Source organism: Rana temporaria, chromosome 5 (assembly GCF_905171775.1).
Source record: "Rana temporaria chromosome 5, aRanTem1.1, whole genome shotgun sequence".
NCBI lineage: Eukaryota > Metazoa > Chordata > Amphibia > Anura > Ranidae > Rana > Rana temporaria.
The window spans coordinates 19,508,994-19,522,990 of record NC_053493.1 but is presented as its reverse complement, the minus strand read 5'-3'; the positions used below and the strand labels follow the sequence as shown (position 1 = coordinate 19,522,990).

General features: G+C 47.3%; 1 protein-coding gene across 2 annotated transcripts in view; it reads left to right on the top strand.

Annotated features, from left to right (window-relative positions):
- BZW2 (basic leucine zipper and W2 domains 2) overlaps window positions 1-13,997 on the top strand; it is a 110,622-nt gene that overhangs the window by 84,232 nt on the left and 12,393 nt on the right. For both annotated transcript variants that reach the window (XM_040352245.1, XM_040352246.1), the window contains exons 9-10: window positions 4,473-4,619; window positions 10,051-10,189. In XM_040352245.1, coding sequence (XP_040208179.1) covers window positions 4,473-4,619; window positions 10,051-10,189 — 286 coding nt within the window. The remainder of the gene's footprint in view (window positions 1-4,472; window positions 4,620-10,050; window positions 10,190-13,997) is intronic.

Here is a 13,997-nt window from a genome sequence, read left to right as displayed (position 1 = left end):
TGCCGCGCTAAGGGTCTCCCGGGTGGTTGCCGCGCTAAGGGTCTCCCCGGTGGTTGCCGCGCTAAGGGTCTCCCCGGGTGGTTGCCGCGCTAAGGGTCTTCCCGGGTGTCTGCCGCGCTAAGGGTCTTCCCGGGTGTCTGCCGCGCTAAGGGTCTTCCCGGGTGTCTGCCGCGCTAAGGGTCTTCCCGGGTGTCTGCCGCGCTAAGGGTCTCCCCGGGTGTCTGCCGCGCTGAGGGTCTCCCCGGGTGTCTGCCGCGCTAAGGGTCTCCCCGGGTGTCTGCCGCGCTAATGGTCTCCCCGGGTGGTTGCCGCGCTGAGGGTCTCCCCGGGTGTCTGCCGCGCTGAGGGTCTCCCCGGGTGTCTGCCGCGCTGAGGGTCTCCCCGGGTGTCTGCCGCGCTAAGGGTCTTCCCGGGTGTCTGCCTTTAAGCACACACTGATGGATGTCATAAGACTGCTATATACTGCTTATGAGAAAAGATATTTAGCAGTTTATATTTACTAAAGTAATTGCATTTTCATGTTCTGTGTACTGTGGGAGATCAGATATAGTGAATGCAGAGTCCTGGGGACACCAATTATAGTGAATACAGTTAAGTAACTCTTTAACATTCTCCTGATCAATGCTCCAAGCTGAGGTTGCATCAAGTCGGATCTTCCCCTCTTTATTTTGACCGCTCCAGTCCCCACTAATAATCATGAACCATGATCATGAGTGGTTCCTTATTGTGAAAAGCAAGCAAGAAAGGGCGCCACCATCTAGGTGTAAACTGTTTATTTAAAAGTAAACAATAAATGAAGTATTGCACTCGCTGCATTTTTACGAAGGTCAGCATGTCCTAAAAGGCAAGGCAGAGTCCTCTGTGGAGCGACTATGATGTGCAGAGATCGGCAGGCAAGTTGCTGGTTAGAGGGGGGGAATTAGAAAGAAGCTTTCCAGCTTTACAAAAGGGTTGTGCCCAGAAACACGTAGCCACGCCCCCTGCTGACGTTGTGACATCTCGGAATACGTTTGAGTGGTGGCAATGCTACCCAAGCCAGCCAAAGCAACCCGGAAGCCACCACATGGAGAGCTTGCGTTCCAGCCTGACAGCGGATCTCCCCCTCTAACCAGCAGCTTCCCTGCCCAGCTCTGCATCCACCAGCCACTGCTTGTGGCATCCAGGAAAAAAAACGGAACTTTCCCTTTCGAGTGGAGTTTCACTTTAAAGGAGAAGTTCACTTTTTTTTTAGATACCCTTCTTTTATTTATTTTTTTGCAGGTAAAAATCTAGGGCCAGATTCACCAAAGAGATACGACGGCGTTTTCCTGGTACGCCGTCGTATCTCTGTTTCTATCTATGCGACTGATTCATAGAATCAGTTACGCATAGATATCCATAAGATCCGACAGGTGTAATTGTTTTACACTGTCGGACCTTAGGATGCAATACCGCAGCCGCCGCTGGGTGGAGTTCGTGTCGTAAACCAGCGTCGGGTATGCAAATTAGCAGTTACGGTGGATCCCTGACGGATTTTCGCGTTCGCTACGTCGCTGCTAGTCTAGTTTCCCGTCGCAAAGTTAGTCGTCGTTTGACCTGCCCTAACTTTAGTCAGCAATCGTATTGCTGTCTAAAGTATGGCCGTCGTTCCCGCGTCGAAATTAAAAATTTAACGTCGTTTGCGTAACACGTCCGGGAATACGGAAGTACGCTACGCGCGTCGCCGTTCGAAAAAAATTACGTCGCGGCGCGCAAAGCACGGCGGGAGTTAGGAAACGGAGCATGCGCAGTAGGTCCGGCGCGGGAGCGCGCCTAATTTAAATGGCACACACCCATTTGAATTGGCCCGCCTTGCGCCGGAGGCCGCCGGCGTAGTTTTCATCGCAAGTGCTTTGTGAATCAGGCACTTGCCATGAAAACTTGCGGCGGTGTAACGTATCTACGATACGTTACGCCGCCGCTGTTCTATGTGAATCTGGCTCCTAGCTTTTACTATTTTTTTTATTTTTGAAGCCTGGAAAGCATTGCACCCTCGATCAGCAGATCACTGATGCAAATGCAGGTCTCCTGCAGACTGTCAATGTGAGCGATCTGCCCGTATATGGTATGGGCAAGCAGGTTCACACTGAAGAATCCATAAACTACCAGAGCGATCAACAGTGCCGTGGTAGTTCATTGAGAACTACAAGCCGACAGCCGCAAAGGCTGTTGGTACTTGTAGTTGGTTAATATACATGGATCAGTGAATTAATGACGTGGCTGTGTAGGCGAAGCCCTGCACGGCCACGCCCTCTCTTTAAATTGTGGCAGTGAGTGCGGGGAGAAGATCCCTGGGTCGCTGCAACAAGGAGTGGGGGATCAGGGGCAGAGGCATCTGATGCTGAAAAGGTGACACCCTAAATATGGGCGTCGCATGTTCAGAAAAATTAACACCTCCTTTAACCACTTAAAGCGGGGGTTCACCCTTAGAGGGCACTTTTCCCCCTTAGATTCCTGCTCGTTATTACTAGGGGAATCGGCTATTTATTTTAAAATATGTGCAGTACTTACCCGTTTACGAGACGCATCCTCTCCGTCGCTTCCGGGTATGGGCTTCGGGAATGGGCGTTCCTTCTTGATTGACAGGTTTCCGAGAGGCTTCCGACGGTCGCATCCATCGCGTCACGATTTTCCGAAAGAAGCCGAACGTCGGTGCGCAGGCGCAGTATAGAGCCGCACCGACGTTCGGCTTCTTTCGGCTACGAGTGACGCGATGGATGCGACCGTCGGAAGCCTCTCGGAAGAATGTCAATCAAGAAGGAACGCCCGCTCCCGAAGACCCATACCCGGAAGCGACGGAAGAAGATGCAGCTCGAAAACGGGTAAGTACTGCTCATATTTTAATATAAATAGCCGATTCCCCTAGACCGAACGAGCAGGAAGCTAAGGGGAGATTTTTTTTTTTTTTTTAAATGGGTGAACTCCCGCTTTAAGGACCGCTTCCTGCACACATACGTCGGCAGAATGGCACGGCTGGGCACAAGCACGTACCTGTACGTCCTCTTTAAGTGCCCAGCCGTGGGTCGCGGGCACACACCCGCGACCCGGTCCGAAGCTCCGTGACCGCGGGACCCGATCACCGCCGGAGTCCCGCGATCGGTCCCCGGAGCTGAAGAACGGGGAGAGCTGTGTGTAAACACAGCTTCCCCGTTCTTCACTGTGGCGCTGTCATTGATCGTCTGTTCCCTGATATAAGGAAAGGCGATCAATGACGTCACACGTCCAGCCCCACCCCCCTACAGTTAGAAACACATAGGAGGTCACACTTAACCCCTTCAGCGCCCCTAGTGGTTAACTCCCAAACTGCAAATTAAATTTTCACAGTAAACAATGCATTTTTTGCTGTGAAAATGACAATGGTCCCAAAAATGTGTCAAAATTGTCCGATGTGTCCGCCATAATGTCGCAGTCACGAAAAAATCGCTGATCGCCGCCATTAGTAGTAAAAAAAAAAAAAAATGAATAAAAATGCAATAAAACTATCCCCTATATTGTAAACGCTATACATTTTGTGCAAACCAATCGATAAACGCTTATTGCGTTTTTTTTTTTTTTTACCAAAAATAGGTAGAAGAATACGTATCGGCCTAAACTGAGGAAAAAAATGTTTTTTTATATATTTTTGGGGGGATATTTATTATAGCAAAAAGTAAAAAATATTGCATTTTTTCAAAATTGTCGCTCTATTTTTGTTTATAGCGCAAAAAATAAAAACCGCAGAGGTGATCAAATACCACCAAAAGAAAGTTCTATTTGTGGGGAAAAAAGGACGCAAATTTTGTTTGGGAGCCACGTCGCACGACCGCGCAATTGTCAGTTAAAGCGACGCAGTGCCGAATTGCAAAAACTGTCCGGGTCCTTTACCTGCATTTTGGTCCGGGTCTTAAGTGGTTAAGTAACTGCACGTTTCCCTCCTGCATCAGACAGACATTTGCAAAGCGGACTCTCCAGACTGATCCCTTGGTGAGATTCTTCCTTTTTTGTTATCCTGCAGGGATTCTCCTAAATGGCTAGGCCCCCAAGCTTTATGTCCGCTGGGACCTCGTTGAGCTTCTTGGCAGGTGTCGGTTAAGTAGCCTGTGTGGCTCTCCTCCTGGAACAGGAACATTGACTGACTGATCCAGCTCCAGGCTATTTATGTTCTCTCCAATCACCTTCTGGACAAGCCTCCCCAGGGTTTGGCTGGAACCTCAAAAGTATTCGTTCTGCTCATTTAGCCTGCTCCACTCTTATGTTCTGGAGCTTTCCAGAAAGCAGGTAGAAGCAATCAAGTGTGCAACCTGTGGAACCCTGATTAGCGCAAACCGATGCTCCCCTGATTACAAAGGAGCACAAAAAACCTAACTAGGAGGTTGCTTATCTCAGAGTTTAAAGTCTTTATAAACTTTAGTAAGAGCCAGAAATGTTCCTCTTGGATTGCCTATCATTTTCTTGGGCTCTCTTGCTGTTTGCAGATGGTGCTCTACTTAAAAGAAGAAATGAAACGGAACGAATTAGCCGAACACGCAGTGATCGGGCTCCTGTGGACCTGCATAATGAATGCCGTAGAGTGGAACAAGAAAGAAGAGCTGGTTGCAGAGCAGGCTTTGAAGCATTTGAAGGTGGGAACTTGTATGTGTCTTTTTTGTATCAAAGCACTGCAATATACAATATGCCAGTAAGATCAGTACCCTGCCGGTAATTGCCGTACATGTGTAAGTAAAATAAATCAGCCTGATCAGTCGCCTAAAAAAACATAAGGCAGTTCTCTGCATCAGAAAAGCCATTGTACTTCCCTCACTGGTGGTCTTTGTCTCCAACCATCTCGCTGTTCCAGTGTTTCAGCCTCCGCCAGTCCTCTTAGTATTTGACATTTCTGGAATTCTTGGATGTCTGTGCCCCCCTGCCACATGCCGTGGTTCCTTTCTCTGACCCCCTACATAACTGCTGTGTCCTATGGTGACATAGGGGTCAGGGGAAGAAACCACAGTATGCAGTGGGGGACACAGACCTTGGTAGGGAAAACTCAGAACCCCTGCCAGGTCTTCCAGAATCCCTGCCAGGATATCCAATGGTACGTCCCAGAATCCCTGCCAGGACATTCAATGGTACGTCACCAGAATCCCTGCCAGGACATTCAATGGTACGTCACCAGAATCCCTGCCAGGGCATTCAATGGTACATTACCAGAATCCCTGCCAGGACATCCAATGGTACATCCCAGAATCCCTGCCAGGACATCCAGTGGTACGTCCCAGAATCCCTGCCAGGACATCCAATGGTCCGTCACCAGAATCCCTGCCAGGACATCCAATGGTACGTCACCAGAATCCCTGCCAGGACATCCAATGGGACGTCCCAGAATCCCTGCCAGGACATCCAGTGGTACATCCCAGAATCCCTGCCAGAACATTCAGTGGTACGTCCCAAATCCAATGGTGACACAAAACGGAAGGAGAGAGTCTTCTAAGTGTAGCAGAACGGCATATTAGTTCAAATTTTAATTGGTCACTCACATATACGTATGTAAATCCGAATCGTTTTTTATGTGTATGAGATGAGGTCTGTCTCCGCGCTGGTGATTGCGATGCCGAGGACCTGGTGTTGGTGCCTGGCTGGTCTCTATCCTACATCCAGAACCACACTGGAACTCAACAGTCACTAGGCAGAAGTAACATCACAGTGTCAGGCCGTGGCTTAGGGTTGCCACCTTATCCCTTTAAAACCAAACACATTAATTACACAGGTTCTGTGCCAATCTTAATGCAGATATGGCACCAAGTGAGTTTAATTACCACCTTTATCATCCACAGAACCTGTGTAATTAATTTGTGTTTGGTTTTAAAGGGATGACGTGGCAACCTTAGTGTGGCTACGCATTTCATAGCATGCACACTTTATCAAGCCATCCAGATGTTTCCCATAATCCTGCCATGATATCCAATGGTAATTCCAGAATTTCTGCCAGGACATCCTGCCAGGACATCCATGGTTCTTCCCAGAATCCCTGCCAGGATATTCCATGTGTGACAGGAAGTCAGTTAAATCTGTGGGTGTTGTCACAAACGGGACATACATTTCTGCCTTGCTTAGACAATACACTAATCATTATTGGGCATCAGCTGCAAAAATAGCCAGACAAGGTCTAAGGGCGTTGAAAGACTCCAGCTGTTCAGAGTGAGGCAATTAAGCCCTCTATAAGAAGTCCAGAGGGTTACCACTAATTGGCTGCATCACTCCTAAGGCTGTGTGAGTAGGAGAGCAGTGCCAGAAAGTCTCCTGATGAGGTGAGGAGACCATTGACTTTTTCCTGTGTTATCAATATCAAAAGACTATTGTTTTGTGCTGTATGACCAGCACTGTCTACCCAGCAGTAGGCTGTGTTAGACTTCATAGATAGGTTCCTGTGTGGAAGGTAGACGCCCAGAGTGGCTAGGATTTATTTTATGTTTGATTTTGTTTATGCTGTTTGGATGCTTGCAATTGTTTTCCAGCAAGATGGAAAAATAAACCAGAAACTTTGATTTCAACCGTCTTCGACTGCCAGTCTGTAGAAATTCAGTGTGTGGTGAACCCATCCAAGTGGTCACACACCCCGCTACCGAGCTAACCCCTCACACATGATAATTCCAGAATCCTTGCCAGGATGTCCTATGATAATTCCAGAATCCCTGCCAGGATGTCCCATGCTAATTCCAGAATCCCTGCTAGGACTATCCAATGGTAATGCCAGAATCCCTGCTAGGACTATCCAATGGTAATGCCAGAATCCCTGCTAGGAATATCCAATAATTCCAGAATCCCTGCCTGGATATCCAGAGTTCCCATTAACAATGCTGGGCATGTCCTTAACCCAGGAAGGGTATATAAACACCAGATTTTGGAGTGGCTGGTGCTGTGTAGGGATGAGCTTAACGCTCTGTCCAAACAAACTTAGGCTGTTTTTGCATTTTTTTTGAATGCCAGACTTTTTACTCATTCAGTGGTAGAAATACTGCTACTATACATGACAATTTCTTTGCTGTCACTGGTTGCTAAGGATGGCACCTACCGCATCATTGACCACCAAAGGTGTCACCCGGCCCTTTCTTTTACTGGCTAGTAATCCCCAGCCATGTAAACAAAGAGGTGAAGATAGCGTGACATCACTGGCCAAATATGGTTATATTTGGGCAATGACATCACCCTGGAGACCACGCCTCTTCGTTTACTTCGAATAAGCCCAAGATGCCAGTCAGCCACAGGATTGGATGTGTATGTCAGTCTTTTTTATTTTATTTCAGTGAGCGTCATTCATTGTGGATCTAGAACGCTCTATGATTTAATTTGCTGGTGGCTTTACATCTTGGGACTTTTTTTTGTCTGTACCCTTTACTAATTTGAATGGGGTCCAAATTCACAAGGTTGCCAGATTTCGATATGCCCCCTGCCCCCCACAACCACCAGCCCAGGGTTGTGGGGAAGAGGCCCTTGTCCTCATCAATATGGGGGGACAAAGTGCTTTTGCCAGGGGGTTACCAACCGATCAGTTTCCCACAGTGGCTGTTAAAGCCGCATCACTTCAACAAATGGGCCATCAGAAAGGTAAGTGGAGGCACTTACGTTCTCCACACAGTCAATATCATTAACATAGAAATATTTCATGGTTATGGGGCTTATGGAAAACTGTATAACTCTGGCAGGGGTGCATACCACGGTCAGCTTTAATTCATATGGCTTCCATATGACATTTGCTACTAGTTGTAACCTTTCTTGCTTTTGGGGCAGCCTCAAGTGCTGCCCTGACATCACCAAAAGTGCGACACAATGGGGGTTATGTACGAAAGGCAAATCCACTTTGCACTACAAGTGCAGTCGATGTAAATCTGAGGGGAAGATCTGAAATGAGTGGAAGCTCTGCTGATTTTATTATCCATTTATTTGTAAGCTAAAATGCTGTTTTTTATCTTCCTTGCATGTCCCCCTCGGATCTACAGCGACTGCACTTCCAAGTGCAATTTCAAGTACAATTTCAGGTGCACTTTGCACTTGTAGTGCAAAGTTGATTCGCCTTTTGTAAATAACCCCCATAGTATTCAGTGATTGTGAAGCAACAGCAAGCTGTCAGAGACTGCTGACATGTAATTGGAGTTGGCCTGAGATTAAAGGGCATGCTGTAGGGCAGTGGTGCCCAACCTTTTGAAGGCCGAGTGACTTAGTACCCAGTTGTGGGCCACAATGAACGGAGTGGGCAGATGACAGGTCTGTGTCCAGTCTGCATATGCAAAACGGACACAGCCCAATCTACTCCTATGGGCCCTCTGATTCAATCAGATGGAAGGGAAGGGATCCACCTCCTGTTTTTCTTTTTTTTTTTTTAACAGATCGGATTGGAGGTAGGCGGGTGTAAATGGACAAAAGTCTGTTTACATGTGCCGCTCCATAGAGGTGAATGGAGGGTCTGATTGGGTTGGACCGATCGTGTGAAAGGGGCCTAAGGCCTCGTACACACGACAGAGTTTCTCGGCAGAATTCACCGAGAAACTCGGTCAAAACCCGGATTCTGCCGAGAATCTCTGTCGTGTGTACACTTTTGGCTCGATGGAGCCGCCGAGGAGCTCGTCGAGAAAATAGAGAACATGTTCTCTATTTTCTCGTTGTTCTATGGGAGAAGGCGGCGCGCCGAGCTCCTCGGCGGCTTCATCCCAAAACTCGACAAGGAACTCGACGTGCCAAGCACGTCGAGTTTCTCTGTCGTGTGTACGAGGCCTCAGGCTGCGTTTACACTGATGGTCTGTGGTCTTTCCACAATGTGAGTGCGGCGCAGTGTAACTGAGGTTTTTCCTGGCGGTTAGCTGCACTTTGCCATAGACATCTATTATATCCTGCAGGTGTGGTGCACTTTCTGAAAAGCTGCTTGCTTCCTCTACTGCCAACTTCATTCCCAACACTGATGCTCTCGGCTGGCAGGTCCGCAACCTGCAATCTGGGCTTGCCAACCAGCCGTCCCAGAGCAGGAGGTCGCGGGCCACATGTGGCCCCCGGGGGCCACTGGTTGGGCACCCCTGCTGTAGGGGATGGTCCGAGATTAAGGGCATGCTGTAGGGCAGGGGTAGGCAGCCTCAGCCCTCTAGCTGTGGTGAAACTACAAGTCCCATGAGACATTGCAAGATGTGCAACTGTGCCGAGGTTGCCTACCCCTGCTGTAGGGGATGGTCGGAGACTAAGGGCATGCTGTAGGGGATGGTCGGAGACTAAGGGCATGCTGTAGGGGATGGTCGGAGACTAAGGGCATGCTGTAGGGGATGGTCGGAGACTAAGGGCATGCTGTAGGGGATGGTCGGAGACTAAGGGCATGCTGTAGGGGATGGTCGGAGACTAAGGGCATGCTGTAGGGGATGGTTGGAGACTAAGGGCATTCTGTAGGGGATGGTTGGAGACTAAGGGCATTCTGTAGGGGGTGGTTGGAGACTAAGGGCATGCTGTGTAGGCATACCTCCCAACTGTCCCTGATTTCGAGGGACTGTCCCTGATTTGGAGCAATGTCCCTCTGTCCCTCATTCTCCTCATTTGTCCCTCATTTTGGTCTGATCGCTATAGATGTATATAAAATGCACTTTTTATCTATCAAAAAGTGTTTCCCAGCACTAAACTTTCATATGATTTCTAAATTTCTGCATTTGTAAATTCCAAAAGCCAATATAAAGAAACGTTACTGGTAAAAAAAAAGCACTTGTGGGTTTAACCAATCTTATTTTTTTGTACAATTCTCCTTTAAGGGGGCATGGCAAGGGGTGTGTCCTATGCCTACATACTTTTGCTGATAGGTGTCCCTCATTCCCATCTCAGAGTTGGGAGGTATGTGTGTAGGGGATGGTCAGAGAGTGAAGACATGCAGCAGGAGGTGGTCAGAGAATGTTTTTGTACTTTTATTTTTATGCCTTCTTTTGTGATATCGGACCAAACTGAACTTTCTCCATTTTGTATGCAGGTTTTTCTTGTATAATCCAGGAACAGGACCAGCAGCCTGGGTGTATTATGGGATAGATGCTCACATAACTTCTTGTCTTGCAGCAATACGCACCCCTGCTGGCCGTTTTCAGCACACAAGGCCAGTCAGAGCTCGTGCTTCTTCAGAAGGTCCAGGAATACTGCTATGACAACATCCACTTCATGAAAGCCTTTCAGAAGATTGTTGTTCTCTTTTACAAAGGTAGTCGGCTGCTTTGTTTTAAATATTAAACTTCTATCACCTCCACTAACATTTCTCTCAGCGGAGAATTTAAAGCAGAACTCCGGGCAGATAGATATGGAACACACAAACTAATGCAGCTCTGTATTCCTTAAAGATGCATTCCAAGTATGGATAGTTTTGCGTAGGTTCATTGGTTCAGCTTGAATCAATGTAAGTATGTATTTTCCATACCTGTGGAATCCCAGAGTAAGCTGGAAATCTCTGTATAGGTCCCCCTACTCTCCACTAACTTCCGGGTCCTCTTCAAAGCGGCTGTCCAGCTGCATTGTGAAATCGGGAGGTCGCTCGCTTGGCACAAGTGCCATTTGTTCTCTGATTAGAGGAGGTGGAGGTCATGACTGCACCTTGTCCAATCAGGGAATGCTTTGCATTCATTAACCACTTCCCCAGGGCCGGATTTGCTCTCCCTGCCGCCCCAAGGCCAGGTTCCGCAATGCACCCCCTCCCTGCCAACCGAACCCCCCCCCCCAAATCAACGGAGAATGGGCGGCACGGTTAGTTCAATTTTTTTTTATTTTTTTTACTTTTTTATCACTTTTTTTTTTGTAGCTTGTCGCTTACTTTTTTTACATTTTTGTATAATTTTCTTATTATTTTCCTTATTATTTCTCTTATTCTTTACATTTTTATTTTATTAATTTAATTATTATTTCTTATTATTTATTTATTTTTTATCAATTTTTTTCACTTAACTTTTTTGCTATCACACAGGAGAAAACAATTCCCTGTGTGATAGCAATTGGAGGTGACCTGTTCTCTTTATTGACCCTGTCACCTCCAAAACAGGAGTCCTAGCACTGTGCTAGAACTCCTGTCACAGCTGAGATGGGAAGAGCACAGCTCTCCCCTCTCACTGTGTACATCGGCAGCAGGGACAGAAGACAGACTCGGTAGCCGGGGGGAGGACGGAGTCCCGAAAACAGAGCCAGCAAAGAGAGGTATGTGGGGTGGGGGGAGAGGGGAGGACGGACGGGAGCACACATTTTACAAGTTATTTTGGCGACATCGCCGCAATCACTTGTTAACGAGCGAGCGGATTCCCCCATAACTTACCGCCCTTAACTGTATGTTCCGGGCGTCGGGGGACTCCATGCCACTGCCACCCCATGGCTCCCTGCCGCCCCAGGGCCTGGCCTCAGTGGCCTTGTGGGAAATCCGGGCCTGCACTTCCCACCCGGCCTGCAAAATGATGCCTGGGCAGGACTCTTGTCACTCGGGGGTGGACGTCCTATGAGTCCAGTGCGATCTATCACCGGCTGTGTCCGCCAGATACAGCCAATGGCTGATCTGTGTACCGGCCCGCTGCTGGTACCATGTGATTGCTGTGACCAAAGCAGATCACATGACAATTGTAAACAATGTATGGCTCCCTTTCATACCATCCATTGTGTAAAATTGTGTTGCTAGCTGTGATTGGTATATGTAATCACATGGTAAAGACAGGGCCAATCACAGCCCATCTGTACAGTGTGATTGGCTGTGGTCAATCACAGCAAAACACACTGGATCAACTGTGGGTGTAGAATTGGGTATATGGGATTGTACGATATTTTTTTATGGTTGAACTGGATGGACTTGTGTCTTTTTTTTTTTTCAACCTGACTAACTATGTAACTATATGTAACACTGAATCAAACAGTTTAATTCAGTAAAAATGGTTGATTTATACCTAAAATACCTGGTATAAATGATAACTTTCACCAGTCAGTGTCCCTAATCACCGCCACACCAGTTATGATGACACTGTACTGCACTGGTGACAGTTTAAAAACAAAACAAAAAACCTTCTGTTTTTTTTTGTTTTTGTTTTTTTTTAACAAATCTTCCCCAAAATATTGTGACAAAATTGCAACTTTAACCACTTAAGCCCCGGACCATATTGCTGCCTAAAGACCCAAGGGGTTTTTACAGTTCGGGACTGCGTCGCTTTAACAGACAATTGCGCGGTCGTGCGACGTGGCTCCCAAACAAAATTGGCGTCCTTTTTCCCCCACAAATAGAACTTTCTTTTGGTGGTATTTGATCACCTCTGCTGTTTTTATTTTTTGCGCTATAAACAAAAATAGAGCGACAATTTTGAAAAAAATGCAATATTTTTTACTTTTTGCTGTAATAAATATCCCCCAAAAACATATCTAAAAAATTTTTTTTTCCTCAGTTTAGGCCGATACGTATTCTTCTACCTATTTTTGGTAAAAAAAATCGCAATAATCGTTTATCGGTTGGTTTGCGCAAAATTTATAGCGTTTACAAAATAGGGGATAGTTTTTTTTTTATTTTTATTTTTTTTATTTTTTTTACTACTAATGGCGGCGATCAGCGATTTTTTTCGTGACTGCGACATTATGGCGGACACTTCGGACAATTTTGACACATTTTTGGGACAATTGTCATTTTCACAGCAAAAAATGCATTTAAATTGCATTCTTTATTGTAAAAAATGACAGTTTGCAGTTTGGGAGTTAACCACAGGGGGCGCTGTAGGAGTTAGGGTTTACTTTGTGTGTGTTTACTAGTGTAGGGGGGTGTGGCTGTAGGAATGACGTCATCGATCGTGTCTTCCCTATAAAGGGAATGACGCGATCGATGCGCCGCCATAGTGAAGCCGTGTTTACATACGGCTCTCCCCGTTCTTCAGCTCCGGGGAGCGATCGCGACGGAGCGGCTATAAACAAATAGCCGCGCCGTCGTCCCGGATCGCTCCCCGAGCGGACCCGACCTCCGCATGTACGGGGGGGGGGGTCCCGATCGCAGCACAGCTCTCCCCTCTCTCTGTGTACATCGGCAGCAGGGACAGAAGACAGACTTGGTGGCCGGGGGGAGGACGGAGTCCCGGAGACAGAGCCAGCAAAGAGACGTATGTGGGGTGGGGGGAGAGGGGAGGACGGACGGGAGCACACATTTTACAAGTGATTTTGGCGACATCGCCGCAATCACTTGTTAACGAGCGAGCGGATTCCCCCATAACTTACCGCCCTTAACTGTATGTTCCGGGCGTCGGGGGACTCCATGCCACTGCCACCCCATGGCGCCCTGCCGCCCCAGGGCCTGGCCTCAGTGGCCTTGTGGGAAATCCGGGCCTGCACTTCCCACCCGGCCTGCAAAATGATGCCTGGGCAGGACTCTTGTCACTCGGGGGTGGACGTCCTATGAGTCCAGTGCGATCTATCACCGGCTGTGTCCGCCAGATACAGCCAATGGCTGATCTGTGTACCGGCCCGCTGCTGGTACCATGTGATTGCTGTGACCAAAGCAGATCACATGACAATTGTAAACAATGTATGGCTCCCTTTCATACCATCCATTGTGTAAAATTGTGTTGCTAGCTGTGATTGGTCAATGTAATCACATGGTAAAGACAGGGCCAATCACAGCCCATCTGTACAGTGTGATTGGCTGTGGTCAATCACAGCAAAACACACTGGATCAACTGTGGGTGTAGAATTGGGTATATGGGATTGTACGATATTTTTTTATGGTTGAACTGGATGGACTTGTGTCTTTTTTTTTTTTCAACCTGACTAACTATGTAACTATATGTAACACTGAATCAAACAGTTTAATTCAGTAAAAATGGTTGATTTATACCTAAAATACCTGGTATAAATGATAACTTTCACCAGTCAGTGTCCCTAATCACCGCCACACCAGTTATGATGACACTGTACTGCACTGGTGACAGTTTAAAAACAAAACAAAAAACCTTCTGTTTTTTTTTGTTTTTGTTTTTTTTTAACAAATCTTCCCCAAAATATTGTGACAAAAT